This window comes from Papio anubis, chromosome 3, assembly GCF_008728515.1.
Source record: "Papio anubis isolate 15944 chromosome 3, Panubis1.0, whole genome shotgun sequence".
NCBI classification, from domain to species: domain Eukaryota; kingdom Metazoa; phylum Chordata; class Mammalia; order Primates; family Cercopithecidae; genus Papio; species Papio anubis.
In genome coordinates, this window is record NC_044978.1 from 132660910 (window position 1) to 132679755 (window position 18846).

Below are 18846 nucleotides of genomic sequence, written 5' to 3' on the forward strand. Positions count from 1 at the left end.
TAAAGGAGTCAGAATTGACCAGGAAGAAAATGAACAACTATGGAAACCAGGGGCTCTTTCAGTCTTGGAAACTTTCTCTATTAGTTTGATACTTAGCTATCTTTAAGTACACAAAGTTTTTGCCTTGTAGTCACTCTGGTTCTATGATTCTGTTGGAAAAGGTCCTGGTGGAGCCTGAGGCTGTAGGCTGGACAGCTAAAGCTGATGATGAGCTATTTTCCAGGTCAGGTGCCTGAAGAAGGTGGCTTAGTGCTGCCATCTGGCGTGATTTGGAACTGCTGCTAAGGCCTCAGACCCAGCCTCAGAGTGTGTGTTAGAGAGAAATCCTGAGGAAAGCTGAGGTTATTCTTTGTTTCTTCAAGATATCAATATAACAAAATACAAAAGGCACTGACTTTGTGGAAGATAATCAGTTTTTGTCAATAGGTAGTAGAGTTTTAAGTATTTATTTCCCCTAGTAACTGACTTGAGTAATAGTATCCAACTTTAGTTTTCCTGTGAAATTTAACATGAAACTTAGTTTTCTTTTATAAATACAGTATCTGATATATGTAACTGATTTTTATTATTGTAATTAACACTGTTGGGCCTGGAAAACAACACGCTGATGAGAAGGAAGTGAAGTAGCATACTATTAGAGAGACAGGACAGGTTAAACTTTAAACAACTGGAAAGAGGGAGAGGTACCCATAGCATAAGATCACAAAAAAAAAAAAAAAGGAAAGTAAACATTACTTAAGAAGATGTTACTCTTAAAAAGCTGGACAGAGAATGACTTTGACGAGTTGAGAGAAACTGAAACCTATACACATTTACTTAAACTATTAACCAGAGATGATTATTTAGATACAGAGGCCAATCAAATCATATATTTACCCTGTTACCATATCACTTAAAGAACCAAGAAAAAGCACCTGTATAGTTACAGCCTCTATGTTTTTTGTTGTTTTGTTTTGTTTTGTTTTTGAGACAGAGTCTCACTCTGTCACCCAGACTGGGGTGCAATGCCATCATCCTGGCTCACTGCAACCTCCGCCTCCTGGGTTCAAGCGATTCTCCTGCCTCAGCCTCCCGAGTAGCTGGGATTACAGGCGTCCACCACCACGCCTGGGTAATTTTTTTGTATTTTCAGTAGAGACGGGTTTTACTATGTTGGCCAGGCTGGTTTTGAACTCCTGACCTCAAGTGATCTGCCCTTCTCAGCCTCCTAAAGTGCTAGGATTACAGGCGTGATCCACCACGCCCGGCCACAGCCTCTATTTTTATAAAAGGCTGACTCATTCATTACTGCCAGGCCTTAGGTGAAAGAAGGGAGGGAAGGAGTTATAGTCAGATACCCCTTTGCTGCACTGATTCTAGGTCTTGGGAATTTAGTGAATGTAAACCATAGCATCTCCTTTTCCTTTCATTTTGTTCCCTGGATAGAGTTGAAGAGAGAATGTGGTTGGGATTGTTACAATTGTGTGTGTGTGTGTGTGTGTGTGTGTGTGTGTGTCTATCTCATAATCTTTTTCCTGAAACAGTGATTCTTAACCTTGGCTGCCTACTGGAATCACCTGGGAGCTCTACAAAATACTGATGCCTCTAGAGATTCTGATTTAATTGGTCTGGAGTATGACTTGGTCATCAGGATTATCGAATATTCCCATGGTGATCCAAAGTCCAGCCAAAGTTGAGAAACACTGACCTAAGAGCAATTTTTCCTTTTTTGCCTGTATGTATTAAAGACAGGAAGAATGATATTTTTTCTTGGTTCTTTAAGTGATTCTGAACTTGTGCGTCACCCAAGGCATCTCTGGTTTATTGGACATATGATGAGGATTGAGAAACTAGTTCCAAGTCTGTATTTTCTGGTAGGTTTGTGTTAGAATTGATGTTCAGCTGCCCCTTTGAATGGAGGAAATAAATAAAATTTACACAACAACAATGGTAATCTGTGTGTGTACTCCAGCATCTGCTTTGGATTATGACTTCCTTGTATGTACTTCAAGATGATTTTTGTTCTCTCCATAGATATCTGTGGACATTTTAGTAGAATAGTTATCAATAACCAGATGATCACAAACTTTGTCAGGCATCTGTTTTATTACATGCTCTACTCCTTCCTCCCATAATGATACCTTAACTTGAAGCTATGGGAAAGTAACCAAGAAAATTTACTTTGAAAGTTTTGTTTTTATGTGTAGGTACAAAGGAGAAAAAAATGATCTCATGAGCTGATGAATGAGTGCTTTAATATTACCTTTTTCCTCTTAACTGGAGACAAGGAGTATAAAGCACCATCAACTTTTTCTTAGTTCTCGATCAAGAACAAGGTTTGGGGAAAATAAGTTGAAAACAAGCAATTTTAGAAAAGGAAAGTGCTTATTTTTTTTTCTTTAATCTCACTGAATAAAAGATGCACAGTGTTGGGCAGCATTTGGAATTTTCAAGGACATACATTATTGACATCTTTTTCTGCCATTTTTCTTATAATAGCTATATACTTGAAGCAAGAAATTAAGAGTCATTGTTTTTATAGGTTATTTGTCATATAGATTATAACTGAACTCTGACTCTTTTGTAATACATTTTGTTGAAGTTTGGAGGACATTTATGGCAGGTGACTAATACCTTAAAAACCTGCTGTTACAGTGATTCAAAGCAAAGGGGAAAGAGGGCTGGGAAAGTTGTACTGAGTTGGTTTCTCCGGAAAACAGACCCGAGACTCAAAGGTTTTTGGGAGAGTGCCCTCTAGAGGAACATCTACTGAGGGATGAAGGAGGCGGGATTGGGCAGAGGGAGGGGCTGAAATGCAGATCGGTTGTAACAGGGGCCTCAGCCAGTCCCTTGAGGAGCACTGAAGTTGTGAGGTCCTTCAGCCAGTCCTGAGTTGAGGCAAGGGGACTGGACTTTTTTTTTTTTTTTTTTTTTTTTGAGACGGAGTCTTGCTCTGTGCCCCAGGCTGGAGTGCAGTAGCGCGATCTCGGCTCACTGCAAGCTCCGCCCCCCTGGGTTCCCGCCATTCTCCTGCCTCAGCCTCCCGAGTAGCTGGGACTACAGGCGCCCGCCACCTCGCCCGGCTAATTTTCTTGTATATTTAGTAGAGACGGGGTTTCACCGTGTTAGCCAGGATGGTCTCGATCTCCTGACCTCGTGATCCGCTCCTCTCGGCCTCCCAAAGTGCTGGGATTACAGGCTTGAGCCACCGCGCCCGGCCGGGGACTGGACTTTTGCACCATGCCTCTACCTGCCATTGGATGTGATAGTGAAGCAACAGTCAACGCCGAGTCCTGGACAGCAGCCCAGCTGGGATCTGTCAGGAGCCTCCATTCTGAAGGGTGGAGGGGATCTGGGCGGCACACCACAACATTTAGATCATAAGTGAAACATAAAATGGAGAATATGTGGGAGAAAGGAGAGGAGACAAGATCCATGCTACGTAATTTCTTCTTTTTACTGTTACATTTAATTCTCCAGAATTCTTCTCCTGCTGTTGACTTCAGGACTATGAACCAAGCACATTATACCAGTTTAATAAATGATGAAACCATAGCGGTTTGGAGACAAAAACTCTCAGAACACAACAATGCAAATACAATCAAGTATGTGGCTGCTTGTCTTCATTTTTTTTTTTTTTTTCTACAAAGTATGTCTTAACTTCTTAGCTTAGTGTGATTTTCCCTACTTGCATATTGATACTGTGAATGTAAATGGGGTTTTGCATTTTAGGGAATTGTGGGTTTTTTTTGTTTGTTTTTTTTTTTTTTGGTTACTATTTCAGGGTTGATCTTCTTAGCCCCAAATAACATAATGGGTGGATCCCCAATTCTTACACACAGTATATGCCTCAACCTGCCTAGTTCATTGTAATATCTTAAAAATCCCGACTGATGAAGGCCTGAGTTGGTGATTCTGCTAAGAGAGCTTAGCGTTCTGGTTGTGTAACTCCCATGGGTTTTAGTGTATGCATGTTCCAAAACATCCCAAATCTGAGACAGCTGTTATATTACCTAATCTTAATAATTTCTAGCAATTTCCTATTCAAAATGATTGAGATGGTAATTCAGAGTCAGGTAGAAAAAAAAAAAAATAAGTAGGATTGAGACCTTTTATTAAATTTAAAGGATAATTTTCCTTTGCACATTTTTACACATTTTCATTGGCTTTCCTCAGCCTCTCCACTTTTTTCTGCAAAGTCTGATTCTTGGGAAGAGTAAATCAAGCTCTGTGCACTAAGTTGTGATTATCCCCAGAAACGTACATAATGGTTCCTGCATTATGACATAGATTGTAGTGGGCCAAATGACCAGGACTCTAAACTTTGAGGCACTTGAGCTAGTAATTTTTTGAGCAAGAGAGCATTAGGAACACCCTAGAGCAGCTCTGTGGCAGTCTTCAGAATCCCTCACCATAGGATGGCTCTGCCAAGGAGCTCAGGCTGGAAGGGTAGCAGGGGAGAGGAGATGAGGGCTAGCTGGGGTCCAGCAAGGGCAACTGTGACATTTTACCATTAGTTGTCTGTTTTCTTATTTATAAAATGAATGGATGGAAGAAATGATCTTTAAAGATCTTTCCTGATCTAATTATGTGGTTAACAGAAACTACTGTAATCCCCTCCCCAGGCATATATTTGTGTTATTCTTTCCCTTTTCCTTGCACTGAATGGAAAGGCCCAGGATTCCTGATGTCCAGTTTCATTTTGGGTCCTCAGAATTAGCTGTTTCCCCAGAGCCTGTATAATAGAAGGTAATGGGAATAAGTGCTTGTTTCGCTTATTTTTTAATTTCCATCTCAGATATGCGGCAAAATAGAAGTAATTTTTCAAGTATTAATTTGCAAAGATAATTTCTGTGTTTGGGAAGTAACAGCTTGGCTTCTCTTTTTTGGTTTTATTCTGTGTTTCTCTTTGGAGTTTAGATAGGGCACTTCTTAGATGCTTGGTGGTAGGAAAATGTTCAAGAACATTCTTGGGACAAGAGGTGTTCTTTCAGGAGCTTATTTTCCTAACATGGAAAACTTAAGTTCTTCTTCCTTTTGAGATGTGACATCCTGTTTTTCTAAAGCAAATGCACATTTTCGAAAGCTTCAGCTGACTAAGAAAGAACTGCTATTAATTAAATCCTAGAGTAAATGATTACTTTATTGTTGATGCTTAAATAACCATTTATTTGTAATTATTAAAGGCTTCCCCCACCCTTCTTTTTTTTGAGCAGTGGTGTTGTTCAGATATTATCTTCTGCAGCCTGTTGGAATGGAAGTTTTCTTGAAAAAAAGTAAGTGACTTAGAGCCTTTAAAAAGTCTCATGTGTATCTGTAGTCTCAGCTACTTGGAAGGCTGACACAGGAAGACTGCTTGAGTTTAGGAGTTTGGGGCTTTAGGATGCTATGATGATGCCTGTGAATAGCCACTAAACTCCAGCCTGGACAACATAGTGAGGCCCCCTCTTTTTAAAAAAAGTTTATTAAAACCCCACATGTGATGCAAATACTTACTCGGCAAAGGCTGTGAAAGACTCTTCTTCTCTTTGATGGTGGCTGGCCTTAATTTAATGGGTAAGCTGATGCTTTGCACAAAAATTGGAATGCCTAATAATGGTAATGAGAGGACATCTCATTACCATTATGAGGAAGAGCAATGCTGATTCATACCTGAATGGCAGAAAAGCAGATTACCAAGAGAGACTGTCTCTCTTTCAGTAAGATTTTCAGAGTATTCTAAGATGTGTCATAATTTTAAATTCTTAGTTCCTCATATAATCTTCTTGATTTCTTTGGTTTGCTTTCCCATAGTTTTAAAATTTTTATTATTATTTTTAATTTTTTTCTCTCAAAAGGAGTGAATTTAGGGAGTAATTCTAAGGAGGCTTCATGGGCTCCTTGGATTTAGGTCCAGCCCAGCTCACCAGAGAATTATATTTGAGGTTGAACTCCCCAGTAGTAAATAGAATGTTTATTTTCTTTGTCTTACCCCTTCTGCAAATATCTCCCTCAGGAACTTGATGCAGCAAAAGGGTCTTACCATGGGTTTGGATCTTTGGTGATCCCAAGTCCTAATTATTTCTCAGTCCTTTTCTGCCAGTGAGCAGGCTAATGAGATCTCAAGATGAATTAGACTTCATTTCTGTGTGTGAATCCCACCCCTACCCCTCGATCCCTGTGTTAGTCAAGATTCTTCAGAGAAATGGAACAAATAGGAGAGAGATAAATAGATAGATGGATGTATCTGTCTATCTAGAGAGAGAGAGAGAGAGAGAGAGGGGATTTACTACGGGAATTGGTTCACCTGATTATGGAGGTTGAGAGATCCTGCCATAGGCATCTGTAATCTGGAGAACCAGGCGAGCCAGCATCATGGCTTAGTACAAGTCCAAAGGCCTGAGAACCAGGGAAGCTGATGGTGTAACTCTCAGTCTGAGGCTGAAGGCCTGAGAAATGGGTGGGGGCTCCTGGTGTAAGTATTGGAGTGCAAAGACCACAGAACCTGGAGTTCTGATGTACAAGGGCAGGAGAAGAAGGATGTCCTAGTTCCAGAAGAGAAAGAGAGAAAGAATTTGTCTTTGTCCTGCCTTTTTGTTCTGTCTGGGCTTTCAGCTGACTGGGTAGTACCTACCCACACTGGATGAGGATGGATTTTCTTTGCTTAGTCACTAATTCAATGCCCATCTCTTACAGAAAACTGACCCAGACATACCCAGAAATAATACTTTAACAGCTACCTGGGTATTCCTTAATCTAGTCATGTTGACTCCTAAATTCAACCATCATCGCCCCCTCACTGTAAATGGGTCCCTAACTGGGTTGCAGGAGGTCACTTCAGAAACTCTCTTTGGTTACATTTAGAGATTATAAAGTCATTTACTTTTATAATTAAGGCAGCTGGAATGAGCTCACACAATTCATTTCATATTTAGTAATTAGTTTTTTCCTCCAGGGAAAGATATTCTGGATTATGCTGATGTTGGCCTTCCGGAACAGGGGTTCTCAGCCAGGTTGATTTTGTTCCCCAAAGGACATTTGGCAGTTTCTGGTGACGTTTTTGGTTGGTGCAATGGGGAGGGACTTGCTATTGGCATCCAGTGGGTAGAACCCAGGGATGCTGCTAAACATCCTTCATTCCCACCTGCCCAGCAAAGAATCCTCTGGCCCCAAAAGTCAATAGTACCAAGGTTGAGAAACCTTGTTCTAGATGGATAGCTTTCATGACATTTGGGAAGGGCTCTTGGCCAGACTTGTTAGGTTGTTCACCCTTAGTATCACAGATTTCATATAGAGTTGTGGAGAAAGCCTTTTATTTTTTTTCAAACTGACATTTCAGAAAGTCTCCTCCTGTAGTTTACATAGGATGCATCACAGGAAAACGATCAAAATGAAGACCAGTTTTACAAAGCAATAAATATATGTAGACAAAACATTTTGTTTTTGTTTTCTCAACAGCATAACAAAAAGTATCTGTGAGCATATGGAAAATTACATACTGGAAACCAGAATTCATTTGTATATTTTGGGCAGATTTATTTTAAAAATAATAACAACAACAACGAAAGACCCAACAAACAAAGTACAAGCAATTTATCTTCATGTGACCATAGGGGTTTCAATACATATAATTACGATTTTTTAAAATGTTAGAAACTCTTTTTTGTTTTCAAAAATTATAACATTGCAGTCAGAGCGTATTCAAATCATCCGAATGTGTCCTTTACTCAAAAACAGAAGGCTGCTTTGCAAATAGATAGCTCTTTTGTAAATTAACAGATGTGGTAGGTTCAAGAGCGGGATATATGAGATATTCTCTAAGTCTCAAAAATGCTAAGATTTTATTTAAGGTTAAAAAAAGATTTAGTTGCTAGAAAGTTAAAAATAGTAGCAATGAAATTAGTCCTTGGGTGAATGTAATTGTATCCTTTGTGTTAACGATGAGAGTCATTAACTTTGCATTTACTCTAGATCATTTTTATTTTAAATACTTTGGTAAGAAAGGTTTTCAACAAGGAGGTTCTACTGTCGTTTGTTAATGAGTGCACCAGTTTGCACAGGGGATGTTATTTGCCCCAAGCAACAGCATCTACATCTAGTTCAATGAGCCACAAATACAGAAAAGAAAACCAAAAAACACAATACGAAATCAGGGAAATAATTCTTTGTTTATAAACTTCAAGATAGCCTTAAATTGACATGACAGTCCTTGTACTTTGACTTGAAGGAAAACAGATTTAAAAATTTGAAAATTCTTGTAAAAGGAATTCCAGTGTGGTTTATTCTTTGTGAAATGATAATATTCTTTATTTTGGGTTTATTATTTTGAGATTTATGCAAAATGTGGTATTTTTGTGGATCTTATCTGCCAGGTCAAATTTAAATCTGATTAGTAAGAACATAGTATTTTGTTTACTTGTTTATAATTCCTATCAGAGTGTTTGCTTTTTCTTTTATTAAATACTTTTTTTATTTTGTTTGTTTAGAATTGATGAACATTTTAAAACGAGTCCCAAAATCCCTGGGATTGACCTGAACTCAACTAGGGTGTTATTTGAGAAGTTAATGAACTCTCAGCACTCCATGATTCTAGAACAGGTATGTTTCTTATATTTGTAAAGTCCATTCTTAAAAATGCATTTTTGTATTGATGAATTCAATTTCAAGCGAAAAAGAGTAAGATGAGAAAGTGAAAGTCTCCAAATCTTAATTTTGTAAAGTATTTACTTTGGGAATTAGACCTACCTTTTGTTTTCTTTTGGCTTAAGCCTTTCCAAGGCAGTGCCCCTCTAGAATATACAGTTTGCACTGGCAGGGATCCTTGGCTTTTCTTTTCATGGATGTGTACTGAGAGCGTAGACCAGTGTAGGGCTCATAGTAGGTTCTCAGTGCGTAGTGAATGAATGAGAGTTGAGAGTCTATCAAATAGGTTATGAACTTAGAGATAAGTTAACTAGATCTCAGGTTTGTTTGAATTTCTCATTACTCTTTTCTCTCATACAGATTTTGAACAGTTTTGAAAGTTGCCTGATTCCCCAGTTGTCAAGCTCACCACCAGATGTTGAAGCCATGAGAATCTATTTAATACTACCTGAGTTTCCCCTACTCCAGGATTCCAAGTATTATATAACATTGACTATTCCCTTGGCTATGGCCATTCTGCGGCTGGATACAAACCCCAGCAAAGTACTAGGTAAATTTGCTAACCTCGATATCAGTGGTTTTATGCTCATTTGTTTTGTTGGTGTGACTCCTGGCTCCAGTGGATTGAGATCCAAGAATCTATTTGTTGCCATTTAATATCCTTAACACTTAAAACCTTTTTTGCTTTGCTGTTAATTTTTAGCTAACCCTATTTTCAAGTTGAAAATAAAACCATTATTTAGATTATTTGAAATGACTCATGCCAGAATAATCTTGATTTTATAATATTCACAAACCTAATGTATTTAATTTGAAACTAATTTTTTCTACCACATTTGCTTATAATAAATAGGGCCTCAATATTCGTGTACATTGGTCTCTGTTTCTCCTATGTCTAATTTAGGGGGTGGGAGTGAAGTGTGAGCGGTTTTGGTGATACAGAGGTCTCCAAAAAAGAAGAGAAAGAAAATGACCTAGTGTGGACTTACCAAATGTTTGTTTTGTTTTTCTTTTTTAGGACAGTTGAGTCCACACTGATTTTTGCAGGCTCCGGACACTTTGCTGAGATAAAAACCTTCCGTTCCTCAGTGATTTGGAGAGTGTCTTTCATGGGAGTAGCGCCTGAAATTGTTTTTATTAATCAAGTGCAGGAAGTCTATCACCTGGCTTTTTACTTTTTCCCCCCCGGGTAAATTTTGTTAGGTGTCATTGCAGCTCAGTAACTTCTGTGTTCCAGATGGACTGGGATGTTACTTGAGTGTGGTCTCCCCGCGAATAAAGAGACTGTGTTCCTGAAGGTGGAATACTGGCTTTTATATATTGTCTCCACCTTTGTAGAAGAGATAAAAACGGAAATAATAATGAAAGCATTAGTAAATGTTAGTACTTAATTTTTTTTAAGATCAAAAGCCTTTTGGGGAACATTTTCTCAGGTGTTCTAGTTGATGTGAAACAGAGAGGTGGCAATATTAGAAGGAATCTTACCTGACTTTCAAGTTTTAGAGTTTTTTCATTTTTATTTTTCCAGACTGGCCATTACAAAGAGAACATAATTATTCAATTTCACACTTAATTTATTTTTAACTTCTAATTATTGATATTTAAAAGAATACCCCAAAGTAGAGAGTATGCTACAGGTAGTCACCACACAAATTCAGCAGTGGTCAGTATTTTGCCCATTTTATTTCATCTGTCTCTTGCCCTCACCACCTTTTTATTTTTTGTTGGAGTATTTTTAAAGGAAATCTCAGACATATTATTTCATTCTTTAAATATTTCAGTATGGCTGAGTTTATTTCCAATGAAATATAAGCCAGTGCTATGATTTTCTTGTCTGGTTATGAGAAAGCATTATTTGGGGAGAAATAAAAATGGCAGTTTTTCAACTAATGATACCTCTTAAAGGGAAGGGAATGGTTGCTGTATTGTTGCTGCTTCTAGGGTGTGTCATCCTTTGCATTTCTGCTTCAGGATTTAGTGGTGGTTGAAAGCGCTAGGACATAAGAATACTTTTTGGATTAATACAGTGGGCATCACTCCTGCCCAAAATATGTGTTTCTTGTCCACATGTAGTCTGGAATTGGACTTGTGAGTTAACCTTCAGATTGAGTCTTTGTAAAAAATCAGACCAAGCTTTAAAAAAAAACCAGAACTCCAGGGATTCTTGTACAGCTGCTGTTCTCTCCAAAAATGTTTTAATGGATTCTTTTTAAAGTCAGTTTTGGGAAAATGCATTTTAGACTAATGTTTATCTTCTAGACAAAGCAATTTTTAACTGGCAGGCAGAAGACATAAATAGTTGCCCAAGATTACATGTTGAAATATGTCTTTTCTTTCTTTCTAAAGATAACTGGTGGTCTCAGGTATGCCCGAAATATTTCATGAAGCTGGTAAACCTCTATAAAGGTGCAGTCCTTTATCTACTGAGGGGAAGAAAGACATTCTTAATTCCCGTACTGTTTAACAATTATATTACAGCAGCTCTCAAACTCTTGGAGAAGTTATATAAGGTGAGCATAGGAGGTGCTAGTGGGGAGGGGGTAATTAGATGGTAGGGTAAAATATCCTAGTGAGATGTTCTTTGCGAAGCCATGTTTTAGTTGTCTGTATTTTGTTCTTCATTAGGTAAATCTTAAAGTGAAGCATGTGGAATATGATACATTTTACATTCCTGAGATTTCCAGTCTCGTGGACATTCAGGAAGACTACCTCATGTGGTTCTTGCATCAAGCAGGGATGGTAAGAATTCATAAAGCATATTTTAAAGCTTTAGTCTTTTTATAAGAAGAGCACGTGTGAGCTCTATAATATGTCTTTGACTTTGATGTCAGTGTCTCACCTATTCTTCATCCAGCTGGCCTTTTGCATTCTAGAAACTTGGAAGTGCTTTAAGTAATCGTCAGTGTTATAAGGAGTCATAAATGAGTAGTCACCCAGAATGTTACACATTAAAAGTTGCCACCTTTTAAAAATCAGAATATCTAAAGTAGTCAAATTTACAGAAACAGAAAGTAGAATGGTGATTGCTAGGGGCTGGAGGCAGGGGAAAACAGAGAGTTGCTATTTAATGAGTATAGTTTCAGTTTTGCAAGATAAGAAAGTTTGGAGATCCAGTTGTACACCAGTGTGAATATACTTAACACTGCTGAACTGTACACTTAAAAATGCTTACGATGGTACCTATTATGTTAGGTTTTTTTAAACCCTAATTTTAAAAAAACCCAAGACACATACAAATATGAATTTTTAGCTTTCCTTGAAACTTGGAAGATCTGGCAATATGACCTGTCTTTCCCATATGACACCAAGTGGCCAGAGTTCAAGAGTGACTCTTTAGATGAGGCTTATGTATATGCCACAATTCCCACTGCAGCTTAATTTATCCCTGCCATTGAGGAAGGATCATTTGGTAATTATCATTTTCTGACAGCCTACTTAGTCATCATGTGTCAGCTACCTGGACCCCGTAGGCCCCTTCTGATTGAGAATTATGTGTGTGAAAGTGTCACACATCCCTGATCCAGAGCTGTCTCACTATATTTTAGATATGTCATTCAGGGACCTGTGGATTCCTGCCTGCAACCACTGGCATGGCAGGAACTGCTCCTTTTGATAGCACACTGGCTTGGGATATATGCAAGGCTCTTTAGGATCTCCCGTCTGTGGAGTATGTGCAAATTTGAGTTAGGTCAGAAAACAGAATGATAATTTGGTTATTGTATTTTGTGGGTAGCAGATTTGAGGTGAGTCCTTGCCAGTGTAGCAGGTTCATCACCAATATTAGGGCAATATTTTTCCTGTGGGGTTTTTGGAAGTCAGCAGTTGTCTCCAAAAGCAAGGCATTTCAATAGGCTGATCTAACTGAACAAGCAGGACTGTTTTCTTTGTCAAATAATGGATGATGAATGCTAGACACAATGTTGTATTTTTTTCTCTAGAGACTTAAAAAATGCGTACAATGTTTTATTTTTAAATAAGATTTTATGATTACCCTGAGAAAACAAAATACTTTTTTTTTGAGACAAGGTCTGGCTTTATCACCCAGGCTGGAGTGCAGTGGCACCATCTCTGCTCACTGCAACCTCTGCTTCCCAGGCTCAAGCCATTCTCCCACCTCAGCCTCCCGAGTAGCTGGGACTGCAGGTGTGTGCCATCACGCCTGGCTACTTTTTGTATTTTTTGTAGAGATGGGGTTTTTGGGATGTTTCCCAGGCTGGTCTTGAACTCAAGAGCTCAAGTGATTCACCAGCCTTGGCATCCCAAAGTGCTGGGATTACAGGGGTAAGCCACTGTGCCTGGCCAAGAAAATACTTTTTAATATAAATGAATTAGAGTGTTCTAAATGGGTTGACTTGGGAAATTTAACATGAAGGCTAGTAATGAACTCTGTTTTCACTTTCAAATTTAGGAATTATTAAAAAATAAGCCCTTCTGTTTTATCAATTTATGAATAATTATTCACCGAATAATAACATTATGAGTGGTAAAATAAGCCTGATGAATTATTTAGGCCAACTGCTTTGTTTCTAGATGAGGAAATGGAACTTAAACAATTTTTCCACCAATTTCATTAGCAATAAAAGTCAATTCTTCTGATTTCTAATCTACCCTTTCTGTGACTTAATGCTGAATAAAATAAGTCTAACAAATTGTAGTTCTTTTTTACCCTGAAGAAGTTGCTCATGTTAAAATCTAGATTATTATGACAGTAGTCTCTGAGTAGAGATAATTAAGTAACTTTTACAATATTTTAAACTTCCTTTCTCTTAACATTTGATAAACAAATATCAGATCTTGAATAACAGATGCTCATCTTTTCAATGACTGTAATAGTTATTAAAGAAATATGGAAAATTACATGAAATTAGTCTATGACCTTTTGTGATTTTTGTGGAATTTTTTCTAGTGTATGAGGTACAATGATATTAGAAATTGAATTTTAAATTTCTTGATATTTTGGATTTTAACTTAAAATACTAAAGCTATTTCATATGTTATTTTTGTTTATTTTAACTACTTTTAAATAATAAATGGATTTTTTTTGGTGTGTTGGAATTTTTAGCTTGTTACTAGCTGAGGCTGTGTAGCATATTGTTGAGCACATGCTCCAGCCAAAAAGACCTGGGTTCAGTTCCCAACTCTGGTCTAATGGCCGTGGCCTTAGACAAATTACCTGATTTCTATAGGCCCAGCATCCTCTTTTGTGAATAAGAATTATAACAGATTGTGGAAATTAAATGTGAGAAAGCATGGAAAGACCTTACTTAGCAGAGTACTTAGCATATAATAAGCCCTCAATAACTATTTTTCACTAAGCACTTCTTGAGCACCTAATATGTGCTGTCTGCCTGCTAATCACTGGGAGTGGAAACATGTATGGATATGGTGTCTACCTTTGCAGAGTGTTTAGCCCAGAAGCAGCAGTGAAAAATTCCCAAAGGGATCTAACACATGTGTGCAGAAGGAACATTCTAAAGTGGCTGATTTTTACTCCTTTTAAAGAAGAGGTGGTAGTGGTTCCTTTACTTCAATCAGCAACTTGCCTTATCTGCACTTAAAAACCAAATAGCACAGAGTGAGTGAGTGGTGGGCTCCTCTAGAGGGCAGCACAAGTGGGGAAAGTCAGTGCCACAATGTTAATCCTTCAAAAATAAAAGCTAGATAAAGCTCGACATCTTGCTGTATGTGTTAAAGGAGACAAAGCCAGGCAGTGTTTTGTCTCCAGTTATGAGTATTGTGCACGTGTGAGACAAGACAGGCCCTGAGGCAGAGGAGGCTGTATTTCTTCTCCAGCACTGCACCTGTGCGTGTAGTGCCTCCTGCCCCACTTGCAGCCACATTTAGGAAATATTGACTTCATATTTTAAAAAAACGATATTCCCAATTTTTCTGTTCTATTCCATTTACTTATTCGTTGCTTCTATTTCATATGCTTTAGAAATGAGCTTAGGTCACAGTGCAGCCCTGTTTCAGGCAGGGAGACTTGAAATATGGTCCACTAGTACTTTACTAGTTTTAAGTCTGTGAAACTCATTTTTGAGGAATGGATAGTCCAAGACAAGTAGCCTCTCAGGAGATAATCATGTATCTTATCAGTTCATATGCATCCTTCTAGGTTATGAATAGCAATAGTGGCACAAAATCATGCAGATTTATTTCATATAATACGGAAATACAAGTGTGAGTACGATTTCTAAAATATTCAGCATTCACAGAATAAAAATGAAATTAAATTATTATATATGAAATACAAAAACTTACAGACTTATGAAAAGTCTGTGGATGTATAAGCAGATGTTTGTTACAGATTCGCAGCTTCTTTTGACTGAATACCCTTCCATCCTTTGCCTTCCTTAGAGCTGTCACTTCTGTTTTGTAAGGCTTCCGTATCTTCCTGCCTGCCTTGCTGGCTCACCTGAGACCTTCTCTAGACCACCAGCTCTGGGCAGTGTCTCTCTGGCTTTGGCTGTGGCTCCTAACTGAGGCAGTTTTGGATTTCTTTCCAGCCATCCCTCTCAATGGAGAGAATGGTGACCCTGCCCTCAATTTAACTCCTCCCTTTCTCCAGTGGAGAGATCAACCTGCTTCCAAAACTGGGTTCCTTCAACTCTGGGGTGTGGGAAGGAGTAAGGTGAGGGATGCTGAGAGGGACTACGAGCTGCAGAAGGTGGATATTTAAGGGGTGCAGAGAGGCTCGGGGTGGGGATTACAGGGTGGGGAGAGAGAGTCAGAGAACAGGAGTGGGACTGGAAAGAGCCAAGGAATACAGAAAAAACTGCTGATTGATGTCTGAAATAACTGCATTACACCAACTAAAATGCCAGTATGTACTTAAAAATACTAAGTAGGCTCGGACTCTGTAATGCCAGAACTGTTTTGTGTTATCACTTCTTCCACAGTCACTTTTATATTTGAAGTATCTAAAATCTTTATCTTGCTTTATAGACCAACACACGTTCAAGATCTTTCTTTTCCCTTGAGAATAGGCAGATAATGCTTTGCGTAAACTAATCTTTTCTGAGAAACAGATGAGGAAATTCTGAATATTGGCACCAGTTTTAAGCCTGCTTTCTTTCCCAGGATGCTTATATCTTTTGTAGGTACCTAGACTAGAAGATGATTTCGCTTTTTGTATAGTGCTGTTTTATGGTGTGGTTTTGTTTTTTTGTTTCTAGTCATTTTGATTTCTAACTTCAAAGTAATTGGATATGTAGGCATGAGAGTGAGTAAGATTGGTCTGGATGATATATGCAGGATTTCATACCTGATCTCACTGGACTGGAATTGTTTCTTCTATTAGTGTTTCTCTGTCTAGAGAAATGTGCCAAGATCCCTGGAAGAACCTAGTTATAAAGGGTTAACAGGGTAGATTTTAATTAAAATTGCTTTTAAATTATTGTATTTAAATATCCATAAGGACAAAAGGAGGCACATGCTGCTTATTCATATGGTCCTGATATAGTACAGTTATAAAACCAAACCAAATTTATAAATTAAGTATAAGCAAAACTTTAACAGCAATAAAATGCAGTTAGCCTCATTGATTTTATGTGATGATCAAACATATCTTACTGAACCTAAACCCCAGTTGCATTGTGGATGTGGCCTGCGTGCTGTCAGGCCCTGGTGCTTGAGTTCCACTGCCCATCTGGCTGGGATGACTCACCTCTCTTTTCTCCTTCAACTGCTGTTAAACCATGTGTGTGCAGCAAGCCAGGACCGCATTGGCCTTTTCTTAGGTGCAGATGCAGCATCCACCTGCCAAGACTGCTTCTCTCTTTTCTCACTACACCTGGACAATTAAATAATAACATGATGCCAATGCAGTTATTCAAACAAATATAACTTAATGTGTTTTACTAATTTTGTTTAGGATATCATTAAGAAATATATAGAGTACTCCCAGATCTCTGAGAATACACCCATGGTTTTGTGTTTGGTAATTCTTGCTACAGATCAACGTGACCTATATTGTTGATTTTTTTTTTGTTTCTATGAAGTTAATATTAAGTTAATGTTTGTTACACAACTTAACAAAAAGTGAAACTATAACTCATCTCCTAGATGTCCTTCATTGTGGTTGTGGATTTTTACCATTACTCCCCTCCAAAGTTTATTCACAGGTGCATTCACATATCGATGGAATGCATTCTGTAGGCCGAGTACTAGTCTAAGTGCTGAGTCAGCAACAGTTTACTAGATAAAGTCATTTTTAGAAGCACCTGAAATTCTTTCCAAATACTTGGTTTCTCCTAAGAGTAGCAGCCTGTGTGTCTCTCTGTGTGTGTGTGTGTGTGTGTGTAGGAAGATGCAACATCATTTAACAAATAAAATGTAATTTGTATTGTCCACTTTACCCAACAAAAATTAACCTGTGAAGTCAAGGTTATAAAGCTCCTGTTTTGGAATTAGATTTCTTATAAAAGAGAATTCTGTTAATGCTGTGAATTGTGGAGAGTTAGTGACATGCCCTTTAAAGGTCATAAAAAATATTTTTTAATTGCTTTTGCTCTTTTTTCTCATTCTGTGGCCATCAAAACATCTTTTCCCTTAAAATTTAGTCAGCCATTCAAATGGTGTTAGTTCTATGGCCAGTAGTCAGGTTGGTTCTGTGTTTTGTTGTTTATATTTTACTTTTGGAGGGATTAAAATTCAGGTTTTACTATATTTTACTTTTGGAGGGATTAAAATTCAGGTTTTACAATTTAAGTAAGAGACTTTTTATTTTTTTTTACACAGAAGGCTAGACCATCAATAATACAGGTAAATGATCCTTTTTAAATTTGCTTTTATATTTTTCCAGCTATACTTTCTGTGGAATAGTATAATACTGTCAGTAATGTGCTTTATTCTAGGATACTGTAACACTTTGTTCCTACCCTTTCATCTTTGATGCCCAAGCCAAGACCAAAATGTTACAGACAGATGCTGAACTACAGATGCAGGTATTATATTTTAGAAATTATTTCCTCTTTTTAATGTGTTTCTCCCTTTCTGGACATTCAGTTGTAATTTTTTCTAATAGGAGAAGACATATTTGGTTGAAATTCCATTATCATTCTTAAAGCTGTTTGAAACTTTTCAGTAATTTGTGTTGAATATAACACACATAGGTGGATACACATTTATGTAGATTAGAGATTGGCAAAAGGACGACTTAGTAAATGTTTTAAGCTTTGGGGACCTTATGGTCTCTGTTACAACTATTCAACTCTATTTTAGCATAAAAGCAGTGATAGACAATATATAAATGAATGAGCATGGCTATATTCCAGCAAAACTTTATGTATGTTGAAATTTGCATATTATATAATTTTTACATGTGGTGAAAGATTATTCTTCGTTTGATTTTCTTCACCCATTACACAAATGTAGAAACCGTGCCAGGCGCAGCCCACACCTATAATCCTAGCACTTTGGGAGGCCGAGGCAGACTTATCACTTGAGGTCAGGTTCAAGACCAGCCTGGCCAACATGGTAAAACCCTGTCTCTATCCAAAATACAAAACTTAGTTGGGCGTGGTGGTGCCCACCTGTAATCTCAGCTATTCGGGAGGCTGAGACAAGAGAATCACTTGAACTCAGGATGTGGAGGTTTCAGTGAGCCGAGATTATGCTACTGCACTCCAGCCTGGGTGACAGAGCACGATTCCGTCTCAGGAAAAAAAAAAAAAAGTAGAAACCATTGTTAGCTCGAGAGCTGTGCAAAAACAGGCAGCAGGCTGGATTTGATATGTGAGGCCTTAGTTTGCTGACTCCTGACAGAGAGAGAGAATTAAATGGAACTTGGGAATTCTTCGTTGAATAAAAACTTGTTATAGAGATTTATTTAATAATTTATTTTAAATACACATTTTTATTATAAAGTATAATTGATTTTGACAAGCCACAAAAACATTTGTGAATTAGCAGCTCAAATCCTCCAATTCCTACTGTTGGTAGATACAGATATATAACTTCATTTATCTTTCCCTCTCCATCTCTCTGACTGTCTGACTGTCTGCCTGTCTGTCTTTTTCCAGCTCTGACTGCATCTATCTATATATGTGTTTGTTTTCATATTGCTGTATCTGTTATATTGACAGTTTAGAGGTTTTCAAGAGAAATGAAATTTTTCAAAGAATAACTCTTTAACAAGTGGTTATTAGCTTTCTTTTCCTGCCATTTTGAAAGTTGTGGTTTTTACCCACTTTCTACCATGTTTCTATAAGCATGATACTATTTTAGTATTAATCAACTGGTTTA

The 18846-nt window shown here is 37.8% G+C and overlaps 1 protein-coding gene across 5 annotated transcripts in view; it reads left to right on the forward strand.

Annotated features, from left to right (window-relative positions):
* HERC3 (HECT and RLD domain containing E3 ubiquitin protein ligase 3) overlaps positions 1-18846 on the forward strand; it is a 141730-nt gene that overhangs the window by 73780 nt on the left and 49104 nt on the right. For all 5 annotated transcript variants that reach the window (XM_003898946.4, XM_021939104.1, XM_009207164.2 and 2 more), the window contains 8 exons: positions 3460-3584; positions 5196-5255; positions 8445-8556; positions 8962-9151; positions 10948-11111; positions 11227-11340; positions 17341-17364; positions 17457-17546. In XM_003898946.4, the coding sequence (XP_003898995.1) occupies positions 3460-3584; positions 5196-5255; positions 8445-8556; positions 8962-9151; positions 10948-11111; positions 11227-11340; positions 17341-17364; positions 17457-17546 (879 nt within the window). The remainder of the gene's footprint in view (positions 1-3459; positions 3585-5195; positions 5256-8444; positions 8557-8961; positions 9152-10947; positions 11112-11226; positions 11341-17340; positions 17365-17456; positions 17547-18846) is intronic.